Source organism: Fundulus heteroclitus, chromosome 1 (genome assembly GCF_011125445.2).
Source record: "Fundulus heteroclitus isolate FHET01 chromosome 1, MU-UCD_Fhet_4.1, whole genome shotgun sequence".
Lineage (NCBI taxonomy): Eukaryota > Metazoa > Chordata > Actinopteri > Cyprinodontiformes > Fundulidae > Fundulus > Fundulus heteroclitus.
This window is the reverse complement of record NC_046361.1, coordinates 14,079,792-14,096,301: the sequence shown is the minus strand read 5'-3', so window position 1 is coordinate 14,096,301 and position 16,510 is coordinate 14,079,792. Positions and strand designations below refer to the sequence as shown.

The 16,510-nt window shown below is 40.2% G+C and overlaps 1 protein-coding gene across 1 annotated transcript in view; it reads right to left on the bottom strand.

Moving 5' to 3' along the window:
- Nucleotides 1-16,510, bottom strand: part of si:dkey-11f4.7 (piezo-type mechanosensitive ion channel component 2) — a 59,553-nt gene that overhangs the window by 35,762 nt on the left and 7,281 nt on the right. Inside the window, exons 3-15 of the mRNA XM_036135760.1 lie at nucleotides 14,945-15,046; nucleotides 14,711-14,756; nucleotides 12,822-12,981; nucleotides 12,118-12,337; nucleotides 9,080-9,293; nucleotides 6,931-7,108; nucleotides 6,564-6,662; nucleotides 6,398-6,439; nucleotides 5,206-5,338; nucleotides 4,153-4,307; nucleotides 2,901-3,167; nucleotides 502-610; nucleotides 173-294 (exon numbers count right to left, since the gene is read on the bottom strand). Of these exons, the coding sequence (XP_035991653.1) occupies nucleotides 173-294; nucleotides 502-610; nucleotides 2,901-3,167; nucleotides 4,153-4,307; nucleotides 5,206-5,338; nucleotides 6,398-6,439; nucleotides 6,564-6,662; nucleotides 6,931-7,108; nucleotides 9,080-9,293; nucleotides 12,118-12,337; nucleotides 12,822-12,981; nucleotides 14,711-14,756; nucleotides 14,945-15,046 (1,847 nt within the window). The remainder of the gene's footprint in view (nucleotides 1-172; nucleotides 295-501; nucleotides 611-2,900; nucleotides 3,168-4,152; nucleotides 4,308-5,205; nucleotides 5,339-6,397; nucleotides 6,440-6,563; nucleotides 6,663-6,930; nucleotides 7,109-9,079; nucleotides 9,294-12,117; nucleotides 12,338-12,821; nucleotides 12,982-14,710; nucleotides 14,757-14,944; nucleotides 15,047-16,510) is intronic.

Below are 16,510 nucleotides of genomic sequence, written 5' to 3'. Positions count from 1 at the left end.
ATGCTTACTTTTACAATTAGTAGGCAGTTTGTCAACCTAGTATAATACATTTGTATGTATATGTGTAATTGTGACATAAAATAGGATCAAAAACCTTATGAAGAAAACAATTAGCATGCTCTATCGGAGCACTTCTGACTGCACAATTACACGTTTATGATTAATTACGCACCTTTCCAGAGAAGCTCACTATGAAGAACATGGAGCAGCAAAACAGGATCCAGTATTTGATCAGAATCCCTTTGACAGCTGAGATCAGCATCGCTATTAGAGGTGATGGCTCACTTTCCTCCGCTGGCGTGACGGAAACCAAAAGAAGAGTGTAAAAGAAAAATAATCAAATAGTTGTGAGAGCTACACCTAACTGAAAAGGTGTAAATAGAAAGATGTGAGGATGATTTTTGTAAGTCTAAAAGTTTAGTTTCCGTCTAATTTCTGTCCCAAAAAAAAAAACATACAACAAAAAATAAACGTTAAGAGAAGCAATTCAAATTTATTTACGGGACATGACTTTGATATCTTCGAGAGATTCCTTCTTCATGCTCCGTTCCTCCTCTCTTTCCTTCAGCTGCTGGCGAAACATCACCCAGAAGCTGAAGGTGTAGAAGACCTGCAGAAGGAGTAAAACAGAAAAGCACAACCCCCGGGACGTGTTGCCCGTTTTTTAGATACTTATCAGATTTTTATTTTATTATTTTAAAACTAATGGCTTGTATTTTAACTCAATGGCAGAAACAACCTGTCACTACATTTCGTTTTACACAGATATTTGGAAAAAATGTTTGGTCAAAAGAGAAAGGTTTATGGTAAATTAAGTTAGCTTAAATGCCCAACTATCACATTAGGATGTCTGTCAACACGTTAGACAAATGTTTACACTTTTTTTCCCCTCTATTTCTTCTTTAGCACAAATCTAATTACAAAAATGTTGGACCGGTCTGAATGATGTAGAGAAAATTGATCCATTGATCTTTATTTAGATTCTGATATTGTGACAAGAGATGTTTAGAAAGACATACAGTGATTTGCTAAACTATTTATGCTACAGGAACTTTTCTACGTTACAATCACTGAGCTATATTATACACTGGAGTGCTGATTTTGACGAAAAACTGAAGTCACTGGCCGCCATCTTGCTACTCCCTACTCTCACAGAATCCCACAGGATTTGGTTGCAACAACAAGCAGTTTTCTGGCTGTGTGAAAACGTTTCACAGGTAATTCTACAGTCAGTGGATGTACTAACACTATCAACTACTAGGAAATTAGGTGCTGAAATATTTTACTTGTTATTCATATTAAATATATATGTATATATAAGTATGTGTATATGTATATATGTACATATATGTATACATATATGTAAATATATGTTTTTGTATATTGTTTTTGTATATATGTTTTTGTTATATTGTTATTTATATATTTATAAATGTTTTATATATATATATATATATATATATATATATATATATAAAATATATATATATATAATATAATAATATATAAAATATATATATAAAATGCAAAATATTTCAGCACATGATTTTCTCAGTACATGATAGTTTTAGAACACAACATAAAAGTATATGGCATTTGACATTTTAAACGTTTTAAGCCCCCCCAAACATGAGAAAATCCTCGTTATTCGATGCTGTTGCGCACATATTCCCTAGTTATTGGAGAAAAATAGGGAGTACCAATATGGCGGCTGGTGGCTTCAAAGCGACTCGTTCTAACAGCGGGCGATTAGCGCTCCAGTGTATTATATAGCTCCGTGGTTCCAATTACAAACCTCAATGTATTTTACTGAAATCTTCTGTGATACACCAATGAAATGTAGTAAAGCATTGTGCAGAAGGAACATATTGCATCTACTCTTATGAAACCAAGCTGAGTCAGTTTTGGAGGGGAACCCCACGTTCAAGTCTGTTTCAGCCTCTGGTAGGATTTCTTCCAGGCTTTCCCCATATTTCGTTCCATCTATCTTCCATCAGTTCTGAAGAGCTTCCCGGTCCTTGCTGCAGAAAAGCCTCCCGACAGGACAACACTACCAGGTCACTGTGTCAGAGGGGGGAACGTGGTGCCCACAGTGTTTTCTGGGACAAAATGTTTTGTATCTAGAGGCCAAAAACTTGTGTTTTATCTGACAAACTGCAAAATAAAGCTATGTTTGTCCCACTTTACCCCATTTTAGGATGGTGGATTCATTGAACACTGCCATGTTTAAGGCTTAGGCTTCTCAAACTACTTTAAACTTCAACGTTTCTTGGTCTTCATGATGCTGTTTGTTTACTGATGTTCTCTGACAAACCTCTGAGACCTTCACAGAACCGCTGTACACTGGCGAGACGTTACAGGTGGACTCAGTTTGAAAACTACCGTAGGTGACTTCTAAAGGCAGTTGATTGCACTGGATTTTACTTAATGGTGTCAGTGTAAAGAAGGCCGAATACAAAGGTACACCACGCATTTTAGATTTTTATTTGTAAATAATATTAAAACCATGTATCTTCTTCCATTCGCTTCACTTTTACACTCCTCTTTGTGTGTTAGTCGATCACATAAATCTCATTAATATACATTAAAGTCTGTGATTGTAACCTGACAAACTGTGAAAATGAATGAGATTTGAGTTTTTCTCCCTCATAAATAAAAATATTACGGTCAACTTCCTGCAGCCACACGTCCAATCAGCTTCTCATGTTAGGTGAAACCTCTCCCTTCGGTTAAAAAAAAAGGTCTGGACCCATTTTTGGAGCAAATTGCTTCATGTTTGAGAACACCTTTGTGCCATCACCAAAACTCACAACGCAGTCAAGTAGAAGTTATTTCTGTTTTCATTGGAGGAAACAGAAACCACGTGTGTACTTGTTCCTTACTGCCCTGTCGTGGCTCACCTTGGCTCCCAGGTGGATACACGGTGCAGGGTGGTAGCTGTTCAGGTCAAAGTCCACTATCACCGCTGGAGGCAGCCCGGGATACAGCTCGGCTCGGCTCAGACGCAGCCCGCTCAGGAAGCCCAGCACCACCAGGACGGTGCCATAGATGGCCAGGAAAGGGGCAGACATCATGGCGTATCGCCGGCGGTCCCGCATCATCCAGATAAAGCAGGACCACACCAGCAGGGCGAACGTCAGCCAGTTGTTGTAAGTTATGCTCCACACCTGGATAGAAAGGAGGAATTATGAAGGCTTTTATCCACTCAGATTTACCTTGGGTTTGTATTACATCAAAGCAGTAATGCAATATCTACAGGTTTTTGGACAGAGGCAGTTCCCTTACATGTGAAGATCCACACACGTCTACCTAATTTAGATGACATGTTCTCTTGTCTTTCCCAATTTGAAGAGTGTGAGAAATGCACCTCTGTCACAACGTATTTAAACGCTAAGGAAACTGAAAACTTCTAGATTTATAATTAAAGGTTTCTAGACACTTTGATCAACTGGAAAAGTAAAGTATGAATTGTAAAACTGCTTCTGTTGCATTGTTTTTATTGGAACGTCGTCGAGGAGCAAAACATTGGGGCACAGGGGATTGTGTGAAAAATGGTCATTTCTTAATGTTGGCATTCCCCTATTGAATTAATGACTCAAATTGTCGCTTCCTGCAGTCTAGCCTCTTAGTTGGCTTCAGGCTACTAAAACTTAATAATCCTTTAAAGTGACCAAAATGGGAATGTTGTTTCCCTGAACGTTGAATTTTCTGGCTTTTTGCCCTGAACGTTGGATTTTTTATGATCAGGTAACTGCATTGTAATACAAATGTGAAGAATACAGGTGTTATTAATGCTCAGGTAATCAATTTGGTATGCAAATATACTTTTTATACCTCAACTACCATCATTCTGTTTGTATTTTCTGTCTTATGTCATTGTTTGTGGCTCTGGTGGTGGAGTCGTTTGTCTATTTATTGCTGGCTGAGGCTTACACATTTCATTTATAATCTCTCCCTGTGGCATGCTGGTTCTATTCCCACTGATCTGTGTGAGTGCCACTATGGGACCACAAAAGAGATTCAGGCTCTGGGATAACCGCAGGTTTTCAAACTAAGGCTGTAGATACTGTACCTCTCCTCTGCTGTTGACCTATCTGGTGACAGTAGTCATATATTACAGAAATATAAACTGAGTTATTGATTGTGCTTTACCATCATGATGACCAGGGCGCTAACATAGCTGTGTTTCTGCAGCAGACGTCCAAAGATAACCAGGCCACTGGGGCCTGCAGGGGGTGGTGAGGTCTCTGTTCGACTCCTGGTGACCTCCTCACTCCTCTCCTCCATCTCTCCGTCATTTTCTGCCCCTGATATGAGAGAGAGAGAGAGAGAGAGAGAGAGAGAGAGAGAGAGAGAGAGAGAGAGAGAGAGAGCGAGAGAGCAAAATTACAGAAATTAAAAATATATATAAGTAGATAGCTTGACAGATATACACGATTCAGAATTAGTTGTAATCGCCCCAAATTGACCTAAATTGATTGTTCTTGGTGGTTCATGAAGGTCTTGAGAGGATTTTCTTTGAAATTGTTTTACACATTTCCTTCACCTGTCCTTTTACTTGACCAAAACAGCCTAAGCACCCTGCTTAAAGTGTGCTTTTAAACAGAAGAAGTGGTGGACACAGAAGGTGAGTTCAAGTCTTACAGTATCTACAGCAAATGAACCATATCTAAAAGTCATGTCTTTAAGAAGAAAGAGAAAAAAAGATCCATTAAAAACCTTGCCCAGACCTGAGGGGTGCATCATCTCCCAATTACATTTGACATTTACATTTCTGTCAAACAGTGCTACCTTCTGCTTTTTTTTTTTTCATTTAACCTGAAGAAATGATCAACTGTGTCATTTTATAAGTCTGCTTGTCCAAAAGAGCCTGGAGATACCATTTTAAAGCAGTTTTTGAGTTTTAGGTGTTGTGTATACTCAACCGGTCTCATCCCTTCAGGTTAGGAGTCTTTTTATGACTGAATCATTCATAGGCCAGAGTTAAGAAACTTAATATTCAGCTTAAAATCAAAAAAAAAAAAAGCTAAAGTTTACCAATTTCCTTTGGAAAGCCTGAAGGAAGGTTACATTGTGATGTCACATTAAATAGTTACATGATAGTCAGAAAGATATGAAGACACAGGGGATGACTGTAGACTTTGTTTCCTGCACAGTCATGTGGCCTTACTTCCTGAGACGGTGTATTTATTGAGCTGTGATTACCAAGTGAAGGAGAGTCCTTATCTTCATGGAAAGACGGAGTGTAGCAGTTTGTGTAGCCGGCTCCCTCCAACAGACAACCAAGACTGTTGCTGTGGACGTTCTGCCAGGAACCTGCAGTCATCAAGACCATCGGCTGAAAGAAAAAACACACATTTTACTTCCCATTGTTCCTGTGGGATGAACAAAAACTTGAGATGTCTGCAGGCTTTTCAACCAACTGGGAAGTAGCATCAGTTTATCAGTACGCCCTGCTGGTGTGCATATTGGGACACCAATCCCAAAGATTGAATTCAGGTGTCCTGATCTTTTCCAATGATACAGAGATATTATGTCATCTGGTCAATGGGTCGATTTGTGAGATTTCTTTGCCACTAAACATTCAGCAATCAACAACATTAGTGTAAAAACAACAACAACAGGGGACAACAATCGGTTGGCCACAGAAACAACAGAGGGGACAGTGTGTAGTATAAAGAAGTCACCAACTTTCTGCAGAGGCAATAGTTACAGACCTTTACACTTTATGTGGTCTTTAGATTAGCCAAAATGCAGTGTGTGGAGCTTCCAACATGGGCTTCCAAGCATTACGTCTTCAAGACTTCATGTTAGTATAGGCAGTCCATACTGGGCTCCTAAGGAGTGGAGACGCGTTCTTTGAAGTGATAAATCCAGCTGTGTCTGGCAGCCCCATGGATAAGTCTGGGCTGTGCACCTTCCAGGAGAATAATATTTGCCATGCTGCATTGCTTCAAATGTAAAGGTGGGTGGTGGGAGCATATAATGTGGGGTTGTTTCCAGTGAAATAAACTCTTAATGCTGCAGCATTCAAAGACACGTGATCCTGTCTATTTAAGAACAGTTTGCCCCCCCCTCCTTCGTACTGAATGGCCCCTTCTGGTTTCAACCTGACTGAACAGTCCTGACCTCAACTTAACATAACACATTCACGATGACTTGGACCAGAGCCAATGTAGCCAGGCTGTCTTTCCCAACATCAGTGTCTGACCTCAGAAATGCTCCTACAGCTTTCAGAAAGCCTTCACAGGAGACTCACGGCTGTTGTAGGGTGGGCTAACTCCGTATTAAAGTCTTTGTACAAAGAACACAATACCAAAATCGATCATGTGTGTGTGAGGGCAACCCTTTCGATACTTTGGGTAATATAGTGTTTACACATATTTGGACTGTTTACCTCATCGGGCAGATAGGTTTCTTCATCTGTGCTGCTCAGGAGCTAAAACAGAGAAGTTTGTGTGTTATAAGGGTGACATATTGTCCATGTCAGCATAATTCTGTCTCCCATAGAGAAGACCCTAAAGAACCGGATCTGTTTTTTGATATTCATGTTAGCACATCACCTCTTGCTTATCTCCTGTGATGTAGATGACCCTGGAGAAGCTTGGGGGAGCTTCTGGGCTTTCTAATGGACTCTCAGATCTGTCAACATCAGCAATATCCTGACAAGAAAAGCAGCTATTAAAAAGGTTATAAACTGTTAACATAATGTGGATACTGCTTAAGATCCGGCAGTGGTAGAAAAAGCAATACTCAATGTATTATACTGATGCTGAGCAACAATGAAAGTGAACAGTAGAGGTAAGAGGCTGATGCACTTACATCTTAGCGGGTGAAAAGCAACAACACATGTAGTAATCCAAACCAGTTCAGGTTTATGCATGCATAAAACTGGAAGAAAAATGGACTTAAACCACACTTTGCCCTCACAGTCTCGCTAAGCTCCTCTGTGATGTGGACCCATTTGTGCAGCAGAGCCACCAGCGTGTAGTAGAGCAGCAGAAGAACCAAGGGGTTGATGAAGTCAGGCCAGCTGACGTGTGGATGCAGACCAAGACTGTGGGGCTGGGTACTGTTGGTCCGGACCACTCCCGTCATACCGAACAACCTGGACAGAGATACAAGGATGACAGGACAACAACAAAAAAAAAGAAAACTAGGTTAAAGAAAGGGGGCAAAAACTTGTAACTTGTTCAACTTAAAGGAATCAGCAAAGGCTAAAAAAAAACAAGACAAGGTGAGTATTTAACAAAGAGAATGACTTAAAACAGCTTTAAAGAAGTGTTGATTAATCCAAAGAAATACATGCGTTAAATGTTCATTTTGATATATCTCTTTTCTTTGATCAGGCCTTAAAATGAGCTGGAACAACCTCTGATATCAAGCCATGATTTTTTTTTAAGCCTCAATGCAGAAAACAAATTGCAATATGCTAAAAGCGCATTATAATTTAAAAGCCTTTAGGACAATTATAAAGCTACAAAAACCTTTGTAGCTTTAAAGTTTGGTAATTTTGGTAATTTGAACCTTCTTTAGTTTTTTTGTTCATATTTCTATGTTCCTACGGCACATAGGTCTCCACTTTATTCTCATCTCCATAAAGGAACCTATTCCAGAAGTCCCCTGTGTGATTTAGATTCACTTTTGCGATCATAATTTGTGCACGCATGTTCTTCTCAGAAAGAACAGACTTTCTTCTGATGGCCGTTTAAAATTAAACGTCTTTTAGTGCTGCCAAGAGCTTGAACATTTAAGATGCTAACCAGAGCCCGTGGTGTGAGATGGACCTTTTGGACTCAGACATCAGAGTGAACCTGCCGGGTTTTCCGGCTCCTGGAGGTGCTGGCAGGGATTTTATTTATTTTAGTATAATCTCACAGTGAACAATGTAGAATAGTCCAATGTTTAAATGCAGTACATTTTCTGTTAAGGGGAAAAAAAATCACCTGTTCTTTATAAAATTCTCAGCAGCCATATGAGCTCCCTTCAAGAAGATAAATGACACTAACACATTTTTGGAATTTGAGTTTTAGTTTTTTTTGTCATTTTAGCATGTTAAGAAACTTTTAATCAGTAATGCATAATCTCTTATTCTCCTGCGGTATGACACGATGCAGAGATATATTCCTCTTAGCCACACTTCAAAATCTGAAAGACAATAGTGTTCAGTTAAATAAAATTTTATTTATACAGCGCAAATTCACAACACCTCATCTCAAGGCACGTTACAAAGTATGTTGATATTCAGAAATCAGGAAATCCCAACAAGAAAATAGCTACTAGCCCAAATTGTTCCTGTCAGAGCGATGATTTAAACAACTAAAGTTAATTAGCAATGATGGGGACGCAAGAGCTACCAAAAAGGTCTATGAGAAAACCACAGCCCAGAGAGGCATCTTTGGGGCATCGGGTCCGTATCATCCATTAGACACCATCTGAAATCCAGCTGACAGACCGAAGCCAGCAAAGCGCATTTTCTGTCCAACCATCCAAAATGCACACATGACAGGTTGGGTTTTTTTTGAGACGCTGCTGGAACTGTGCTTCAGTCACATGAAACCAATATACTGAACTGAGCAGGCAGGATTGGTGTGAAACAAAGTATTAACCCCGTGAAAAAGCTTTTTGTGCTCACTGTTAAGAACAGTAGAGGATGTGTGATGCTGTGGGTTTGTTTCTCTTTCACAGGCCCTGGGAACTTTAGTTTGAGAGCAAGGTGTCTTGAACTCTTTGACACACAGGAAGCCTAAATAACTAAAAATGTGTTATCATTGGGTCCTCTTCCTGCAGGATAATGCCCTAAAACCTGTGGGTAAATCATCAGAAATGGTTCACTGGACACAAAATCTACCTTCAATGAATCACAGTCCCCAGAGCTAAAAAAAACAAAAACCAAACCTGTAAAGAGAGGAAGACAGAAGAGAGGATCCAGGACTCTCAAGGCCAATCAAGACAGGCCCTTACAAAGAGCAATGGTCAAGCATAAAGAGGCTTTGACATAGGAAATTACATATTTTCCCTCGAATCTTACTCCCAAATGCAAATTCGGAGTAATTGTTTTGATCATTTTCAGTTTTACCTTGCATACACATCATCTGGCGGGATGAGCTGCTGGGACAGGGGCAGCTGGTAGAGGTAAAGAGCCAGCAGGTGTCCTCCGCTGAAGATGGCCATCATCACACACAGGCAGGTGAAAAGCAACATGGTGATGGGGCGACTGAATATCCACCACCACACCAGTCCTAAAAACATCCCGAAGTACACTCCCGAGGTGAGGGAAGGCAGTATGATACCTGCAGACACATGGACACACAGCGAGACAGTCAAAGAGGAAAGAAATAATTCAGATAAATCCTCACTGCGTGAAGTAGTGGGGTTGGGAAGCCCCTTTAAGATGTTAGACACAACAGGATGAGATGTATTACAGTTCAAACCTGGTGTTTAGGCAAATTGTGAGATAAAGTTGCTTTTTAATTGGTCTGATTTTAAATCAGACTCAGTCTTTCTTGTTTTATTTCATTTGGGATAGACAAACTTATTATCAAAATATCACATTAATCATCATGATCATTTTTTAGGAAGTATATTTTTAACTTTCTTCAGATACTGAATTCTTCAGTAAATTTCCTCAGCATTGCCAGAACTGCCTTTAAACTGTGTGACTTTGGTCACACCCTTCCACAAACTTCTACAGTTTGCTTGAATTGTTTGCCACATTCCTCCCGACAGAGGCTAACGTGTTAACACACACCTTTTCAACCATAGATTGTCTTTGGGACTGAGCGTCCATCACAAAGTGATGTCCAAAACAATACCTTTGTTGTCCTAAAGCCATTTTGTGACTAACTGGTATGATTAGGGTCCTTTTCTAATTGGAAGAACCATTTGTGTCCTTTCTGTAGCTAAACATCCTCACAGCACGATGCTGCCACTCTTGTACTTGGATGGTGTTCTCAAGCTTGCAATATTACCCCCTTTCTCTTCCAAATATAACAATGGTCATTATCAGCAAACATGTTTTTGTTTCATTATTGCACAGAACATGTCTGCAAAATGGATGTTTTTGAGTTTGTTTGCAAACAGTGATGTAGCATTTTAAGTTGGTTTTGAAGCAATGGCTGCCTCCTTTCTGAGAAGACTTCCAGCTCATTTCTTCTTTCGAATTTTTTATTTTTTTGTCTCGATCTAACCCTAATATTTGCATCTTCTTCTCTTACATCAACTACCTTGATCTTATCTTTAGAGCTATAGTTGGTAATCCTTTTCAGAAACACTTTTTTGTTATACTGGGTAAACAATCCCTCCTGAAAGTAGTCAATACATTATGTGTTCACAAAAAGGAGGTTAAAAAAATCTCAGCATCCTTCAACCAGTGTACTCATCCCTCCTCTGGACTTGTCCAAACCATCTCAGTCTGGCCTCTCTGGCTTTATCTCCAGAACGTCTAACATTAGCTGTCCCTCTGGCTCATTCCTGATCCTAGCTAGTCTCCTCACTCGCAAAGAGAACCTCAACATCTTTATCTCTGCTACCTCCGGCTCTGCCTCCTGTCTTTTCCTCAGCCCCGCTGTCTCTAAACCAGACAAAGTCACTGGTCTCACCACCGTCTTGTATACGTTTTCCTTTTATTCTCACTGATGCTCTTTTAACACTCCTGACGCTTTTCTCCACTCAATCCAACGTGTTTGGACACGTTTCTCTTTTCAACACTCGCTCTAGACTGTTGACCCTTACTACTTAAACTCCTCCATCTTCTTTATTTCTGCTCATTTTAACCTCATGCCTCCACTTGAGTCCCTCTCATTCACACATGTATTCTTTCATGCTATGGCTAACCTTCCTTTCCTCTCCTTTCAAAGGCAAACCACCATCTCTCTAGTTTTTTCTGCCACCTGTTCCTTGTGCAGATCACAATGTCATCTTGAATGGAGATTCCTGTCTAACCTCATCTGTCAACCTGTCCATCACCACAGCTAACAGGAAGGGGCTGAGAGCCAATGCACACCCACTTCCACCTTGAACTCCTCTGTCACGCCCACAGCTGCTCACAGATGCTCACTTCTGACCTCAGTCTAGCTTCCATTATTCTTTCTCATGACTTTGTTGTTTGAGTGAGTGGTCAACCTTATTTTTTCTGTTGTTGCCACAACTCTCCACATCTGCCTTGATCTTGAAAATTGGTACCAGCACGCGTCTCTTCGATTCCTCAGGCATCTTCTCACTCTCTAAGATCTCACTGAACAGCCTATTTAAAACCTCTGCCGCTGTCTCTCCTAAATACGTCTATACCTCCACTGGTATATCATCAGGACCAGCTCTCTTTCCCGTCTTCATCCTTTTCAATGCCTTCCTCACTTCATCCTTTTTTAATATTTGCTACTTAAAGAGCAAAATAAATAAATAAATACCATCAGACCTAAAGATATTGTTTAATTCCATCCCAGGCTGTGAGAAAAAAAGGGGTAAGTGTATGGCTTTGACTGTATGTACTCCAAATCAGACCCATTATGACTTGTAGTTTATAGCATCTAGGTCCCAAAACCACCAAATAATTATGTCATTTAAAATTATGAATATCAACAGTTGTTTATAATTGTTTTTAGTGTTTATAACATGAAAATATGACACTCAAAATCAAACATTTAACTTCTTGAAGGCTTATCTCTTATAGTTGCAAATATATCTAATAAAATTAATCTGTTTATCGATATATCACTTCTTCATATTAGGGTAAATTAAATAGTGAAGAAAGCTTTTTATTTCTTTTTTTTTCAGTAAATCCCTGACAGATTTAATTGGTTGACCGCGTTCCCGCTGCTGTGAAGAACAGAGTTGCTGTGAACGCTGCATGACAACGTCTCCTCCTCGTGTCTTGTTAATGTTCGGACGCGACACGTTGTGCAGCTCTGCTCCTGTTTTATGCTGAGGCTCTGTGTTTCTGGCAGTTTTGCACCTAAATAGTTTTTGCTTGTCCTTTTAACTGCTGGACTGGACATGATTCATTCCAATCAATACCGATGGCAGACATTATGTTAAAACCAGACATTAGGCTCGAACCCCCGCTGACAATTTAAAGCCACAGTACGTCTCCGTGGACGCGTCAGCTCTTTAATGTACCTGCCAGCCCCAGCAGCAGAGTGACCACCACTTTTCCCGCCGTGTTCATGATGGCTGACAGCAGCAGCCTCAGTCCGGCCGCGAACATTATCAGCTTCTGGACGAACTGCGGCGGACCGGACTGAACCGGCAGGGTGGTCTCCTCGGAGCTGTCGAAGGACGAGGGCTCTGTTTCATATCCTCCCTCTGATTCTGACTCTGAGTCCGAGGTTTCCACATCCTGCAAGAACCAAAAGACAGACTGATATGACTGCACGTTAGCTTGGCGTAACTATGCGTCATTAGTAGTGTTGCACCGATACTGATACCAGTATCGGCCGGGGCGCCGATACCGCCCTAAAATGGTGGTATCGGTATCGGCGAGTACCAACAAATAGGTCACAGATACCATTTTGATGTTTGTATGTCACTTGAACGCAGCCTTCTCTCTCCCGACACTCACTAGTTCTACTGGATTCACTTTGTATTAGTCTTTTTCCTGCTTTAATAAGGTAGCAGCTTGACAAAGCTACATTCAAGTAGTATGCAGTTCTTACTATACACACACACATAAATTTCAAAGTAATGGTATTGGTATGGTATCGGTATCGGCCGATACTGCACAGCCAGGTATCGAGTATCGGGGCCAAAAAATGGCATCGGCGCAACACTAGTTATTAGCAAAACGTAATGTTTCAGCGGCTGGCGTGTGGATCTGCTGACACCTCCGGGACTGAAGGAGGGATCCCATTTTCGTGGAGGCTGACTTGGGGCAGAGGGCGCAGCAGTTTTCGGCACAGCCTCAGTAGGAACAGGATAGAGCAGAAAAGGCCGAGATCCGGAGCCAGGAGTCGCACGATGTTTGCAGGGTCGACCGAACTGAATCTGAAAAGACCGAAAACAAATACATGGGAGTAAAAACGGCGTGAGTTTAGGAAATAACATGAGAACTTGGATTCATGGTAGAGTCTGACGCTTTTGGGAAATTCTGAGGACGTTTTCCATCAGGGTTCAAACGAAAATTCAATTCAATTCAATTCAATTTTATTTATATAGCGCCAAATCATGAAACATGTCATCTCAAGGCACTTTACAAAGTCAAGTTCAATCATATTATACAGATTGGGTCAGATTATACAGATTGGTCAAAAATGTCCTATATAAGGAAACCAGTTGATTGCATCAAAGTCCCGACAAGCAGCATTCACTCCTGGGGAAGCGTAGAGCCACAGGGAGAGTCGTCTGCATTGTACATGGCTTTGCTGCAATCCCTCATACTGAGCAAGCATGAAGCGACAGTGGGAAGAAAAATTCCCCATTAACGCGAAGGAAATCTTATGAGCCGTACTTTCAACGTGTCTACGGACCCAAGGAATTTCGTGGAAACAACGCTGGATGACTAGTTTTCTTTTTCCAGAGCTATAGACGAGCGTGAATTGACCTGTACTCTGCAAAGTTTCTATTTTTTTATGGCTTTTTGTTGCTCTAATATGCTGTTTATGTATCTGGTGTATACAGTATATACAGTATGGTGTCACTAATGTTGTATTGAGCTGCTGTCTATTTTCTCTGGGACACTCTAAATCTCCGGAGCCTTACGCCCCCGATTGAATAAAGGTCAATACAAAATAAAAGCTGTAGTGCAGTAAGACAAGCTGAGGTAAGCATTAAGTGCGCTGTACGCCATAAGTACTCCTTGGAGACATGAGTACCATAAAAACATAATGCCCTGTTAAATTTTTTTTGCCTTTTCCCGTCTCCCTGTTTCTTCTTTCAGTATCTATGTTACGAGTCTATTTATTCTCTATTGCTGGAACGACTACTTTAACAAAAAGTCCAATGACGCAGCACGTAGAGGCCTGCCCGGTGTTGGTGTGTTTATTTCTGCCTTAGAACATGACCATAAACCTTATCATTGCTTTGAATTAAGACTGTTGGATAGTAGCACCATTTTAACTCCTGGCTATGTATATCTGGCAACTAATTGTGATTATTTTGTGGGGTTTTGTTCTAAAACAACAAAAAAAAGTCTACTGAGACTTTATCTGCTCCTTGATCCTATGCTTCTCATTTTTAGTTAATTTAATTGAGACTCCTCAATTTAAATAGAAAATAAATTTGTGCAAGAATGCTGACTTGCAACATTTGTCCCTAGAGATGTGTAGAAAATCATGGAGTCTAAATAATAAAAAAATAAAAACTGCAATTCTTATAATTAGTTTAAAGGAAGACTGAAAACCTGAAATAAGAAACGCACAAAATGTAAATGTGTATGCTTGTTGTGGAACTGGGGGTGGGGGGAATCGCCAGCTTTCATGAGAGTTTAAGCTTGGAAAGTCCTACTTCCAGGAACAAATCAAATGCAACTTCTGCAGAAGCAATGCAGCAGTGGACAAAAACATGGGCAACATGAAATGAAGAAAACCTGAGACTCTTTTTGTGGGAAGTTAGTTATTCTGTTGTAGTTTAAAAATGTACTGCTTTATTTAGACATATTTATTGAATCTCTTTGAAAAGCACAATTGCTTAGTATGCTTTTAATGTAAAGCAGAGGAATTATCTGAAATATAAAGTCCTAACCGCTATGAAATTATGAGTGTCAAGTGCTTCATACCTCACAATTCCTAAGTGGTAAAGGAAATCTTCCCAGATCCCAGCAACTGTTAAAAAAAAGGCATAAATGGTGAAAAGATCACAAAGTAGGGAAACTACTTCACCTAAAGGTCATTAATGTCAGCTTGAAGAGTTTGTGTTTGACTATTTTTTGTTGTTGTTTTTTTAGATTCATTTCCATTATGTGCGACATTTTCAGGAATGCTCAGAGTGACATAACGAGTTGTTTTTTTACCGTGTGGAGGGAGGTAGCTGAAGGGGATCTGCATGAAGCACTGCAGGGTCAGGAAGGTCACACTAGTGTAGATTATTGCCCGAAGGAACTGTCCGGTTTTACCTAGGAAGAGCAAAAGACGAGAACTGAAGTGGAGAAGATCACACTTTAACCTGATCTTACTCATAACTAACAAACAAGTCGTGGACATGCACTGATCAGAGTTACTAGATGTTACTCCTGCCTTACAGTGCAGATGAACACCTCTGTGTGCTGTCGGGTCTGTGTCTCTGGATCTCAGTTTCAGAAGTTTAAAAAAAATTTGCTTTAGCAATACACAGATTTTTGGGATGCCATGTATTTCCCCCCTGAGAATCTTAAGCTTTGTTTCATTTTAACATGGTCTACTTAGTGTCCCTCGCATGGTTTTCACATCCTTGGACATCTGCAAATATTATCACATTATAACCTCAAACTTTGATGTTTTATTTTTTGTTTATTCTGAGTAGGAGGATGTGTCATAGACAAACATAAAGTAGTGCAAAATTGCAAGGTTGAAGGACAGTGATGATCAGTCCTTACACTGACTCCCTGTATCTCAGAGAATAGACTCTAAAACACTTCTGTTAGTTTATAAATCAGTGAACGGCTCAGCACTAAAATACCTTAAAGACCTGTTGTTTCTGTATGAACCCTCCAGACCACTCAGATCGTCTGGTTCTGGTATAATCTTCACATTAGAACCAGAACCAAACATGGAGAAGCAGCATGCAGCTTCTATGCTCCACAACCATCTGGAACCATCTTCCAGAAAACTGCAAATCAGCTGAAACACCGAGTTCCTTTAAATCCAGACTTAAGACCCACCTGGCCGGTTTTACCCAGAAAGAATAGCCCATAATAACAGGAACATTGACCAACAATTTTGATGTGTATTGATGTTTTCACCTGATACAATTTAATGTTTGTTACTGGCCTCACAACCAGTGACTGTTTCAATGTGTTTATGATGTTTTTATGTTTGCTTGACGTAAAGCACTTTAAACCGCGCTGCTGAAATGTGCTACACAAATAAACTTGACACGACTTTTTCCCAGTTTTTACAAGCAAAATTTGACATTCGTTCGTATTCAGCTCCACTGAGCCGGTGTTTAATAGAACATCCTTTTTATTCATTTTATTTTTTTTTCCTCTTATAGCTGCGATTCTTTTGGTGCGTGTCTGTAACAGGTTTGACTACAGACTCCACTTTTTCTCCATTCTGCTTCGAAGATTAATCAAGGTTCCTTCAGATGGATGGAAAGTGTCTGAACATCAATTTTCAAGCCTGGCTTAAATTGGATTTAGGTCTGGACTCCAGTCTGAAGGATTTTTGCAGCCTCTAACGGGGTTTCTGTCAACATTATCCTGCATTTAGCTCAATCCATCTTCCCTGTCTCTACCAGTAAAAAGCATCTCCACAGCATGATGCTACCACCACCTTGTTTGATGATCTGGATGGTGGTTTTTCACATATAGTTGGTTTTCTGCCATATATAACATTCTACATGTGAGTCAAGAAAAAGTTTAATATTGTTCTCATTTAAC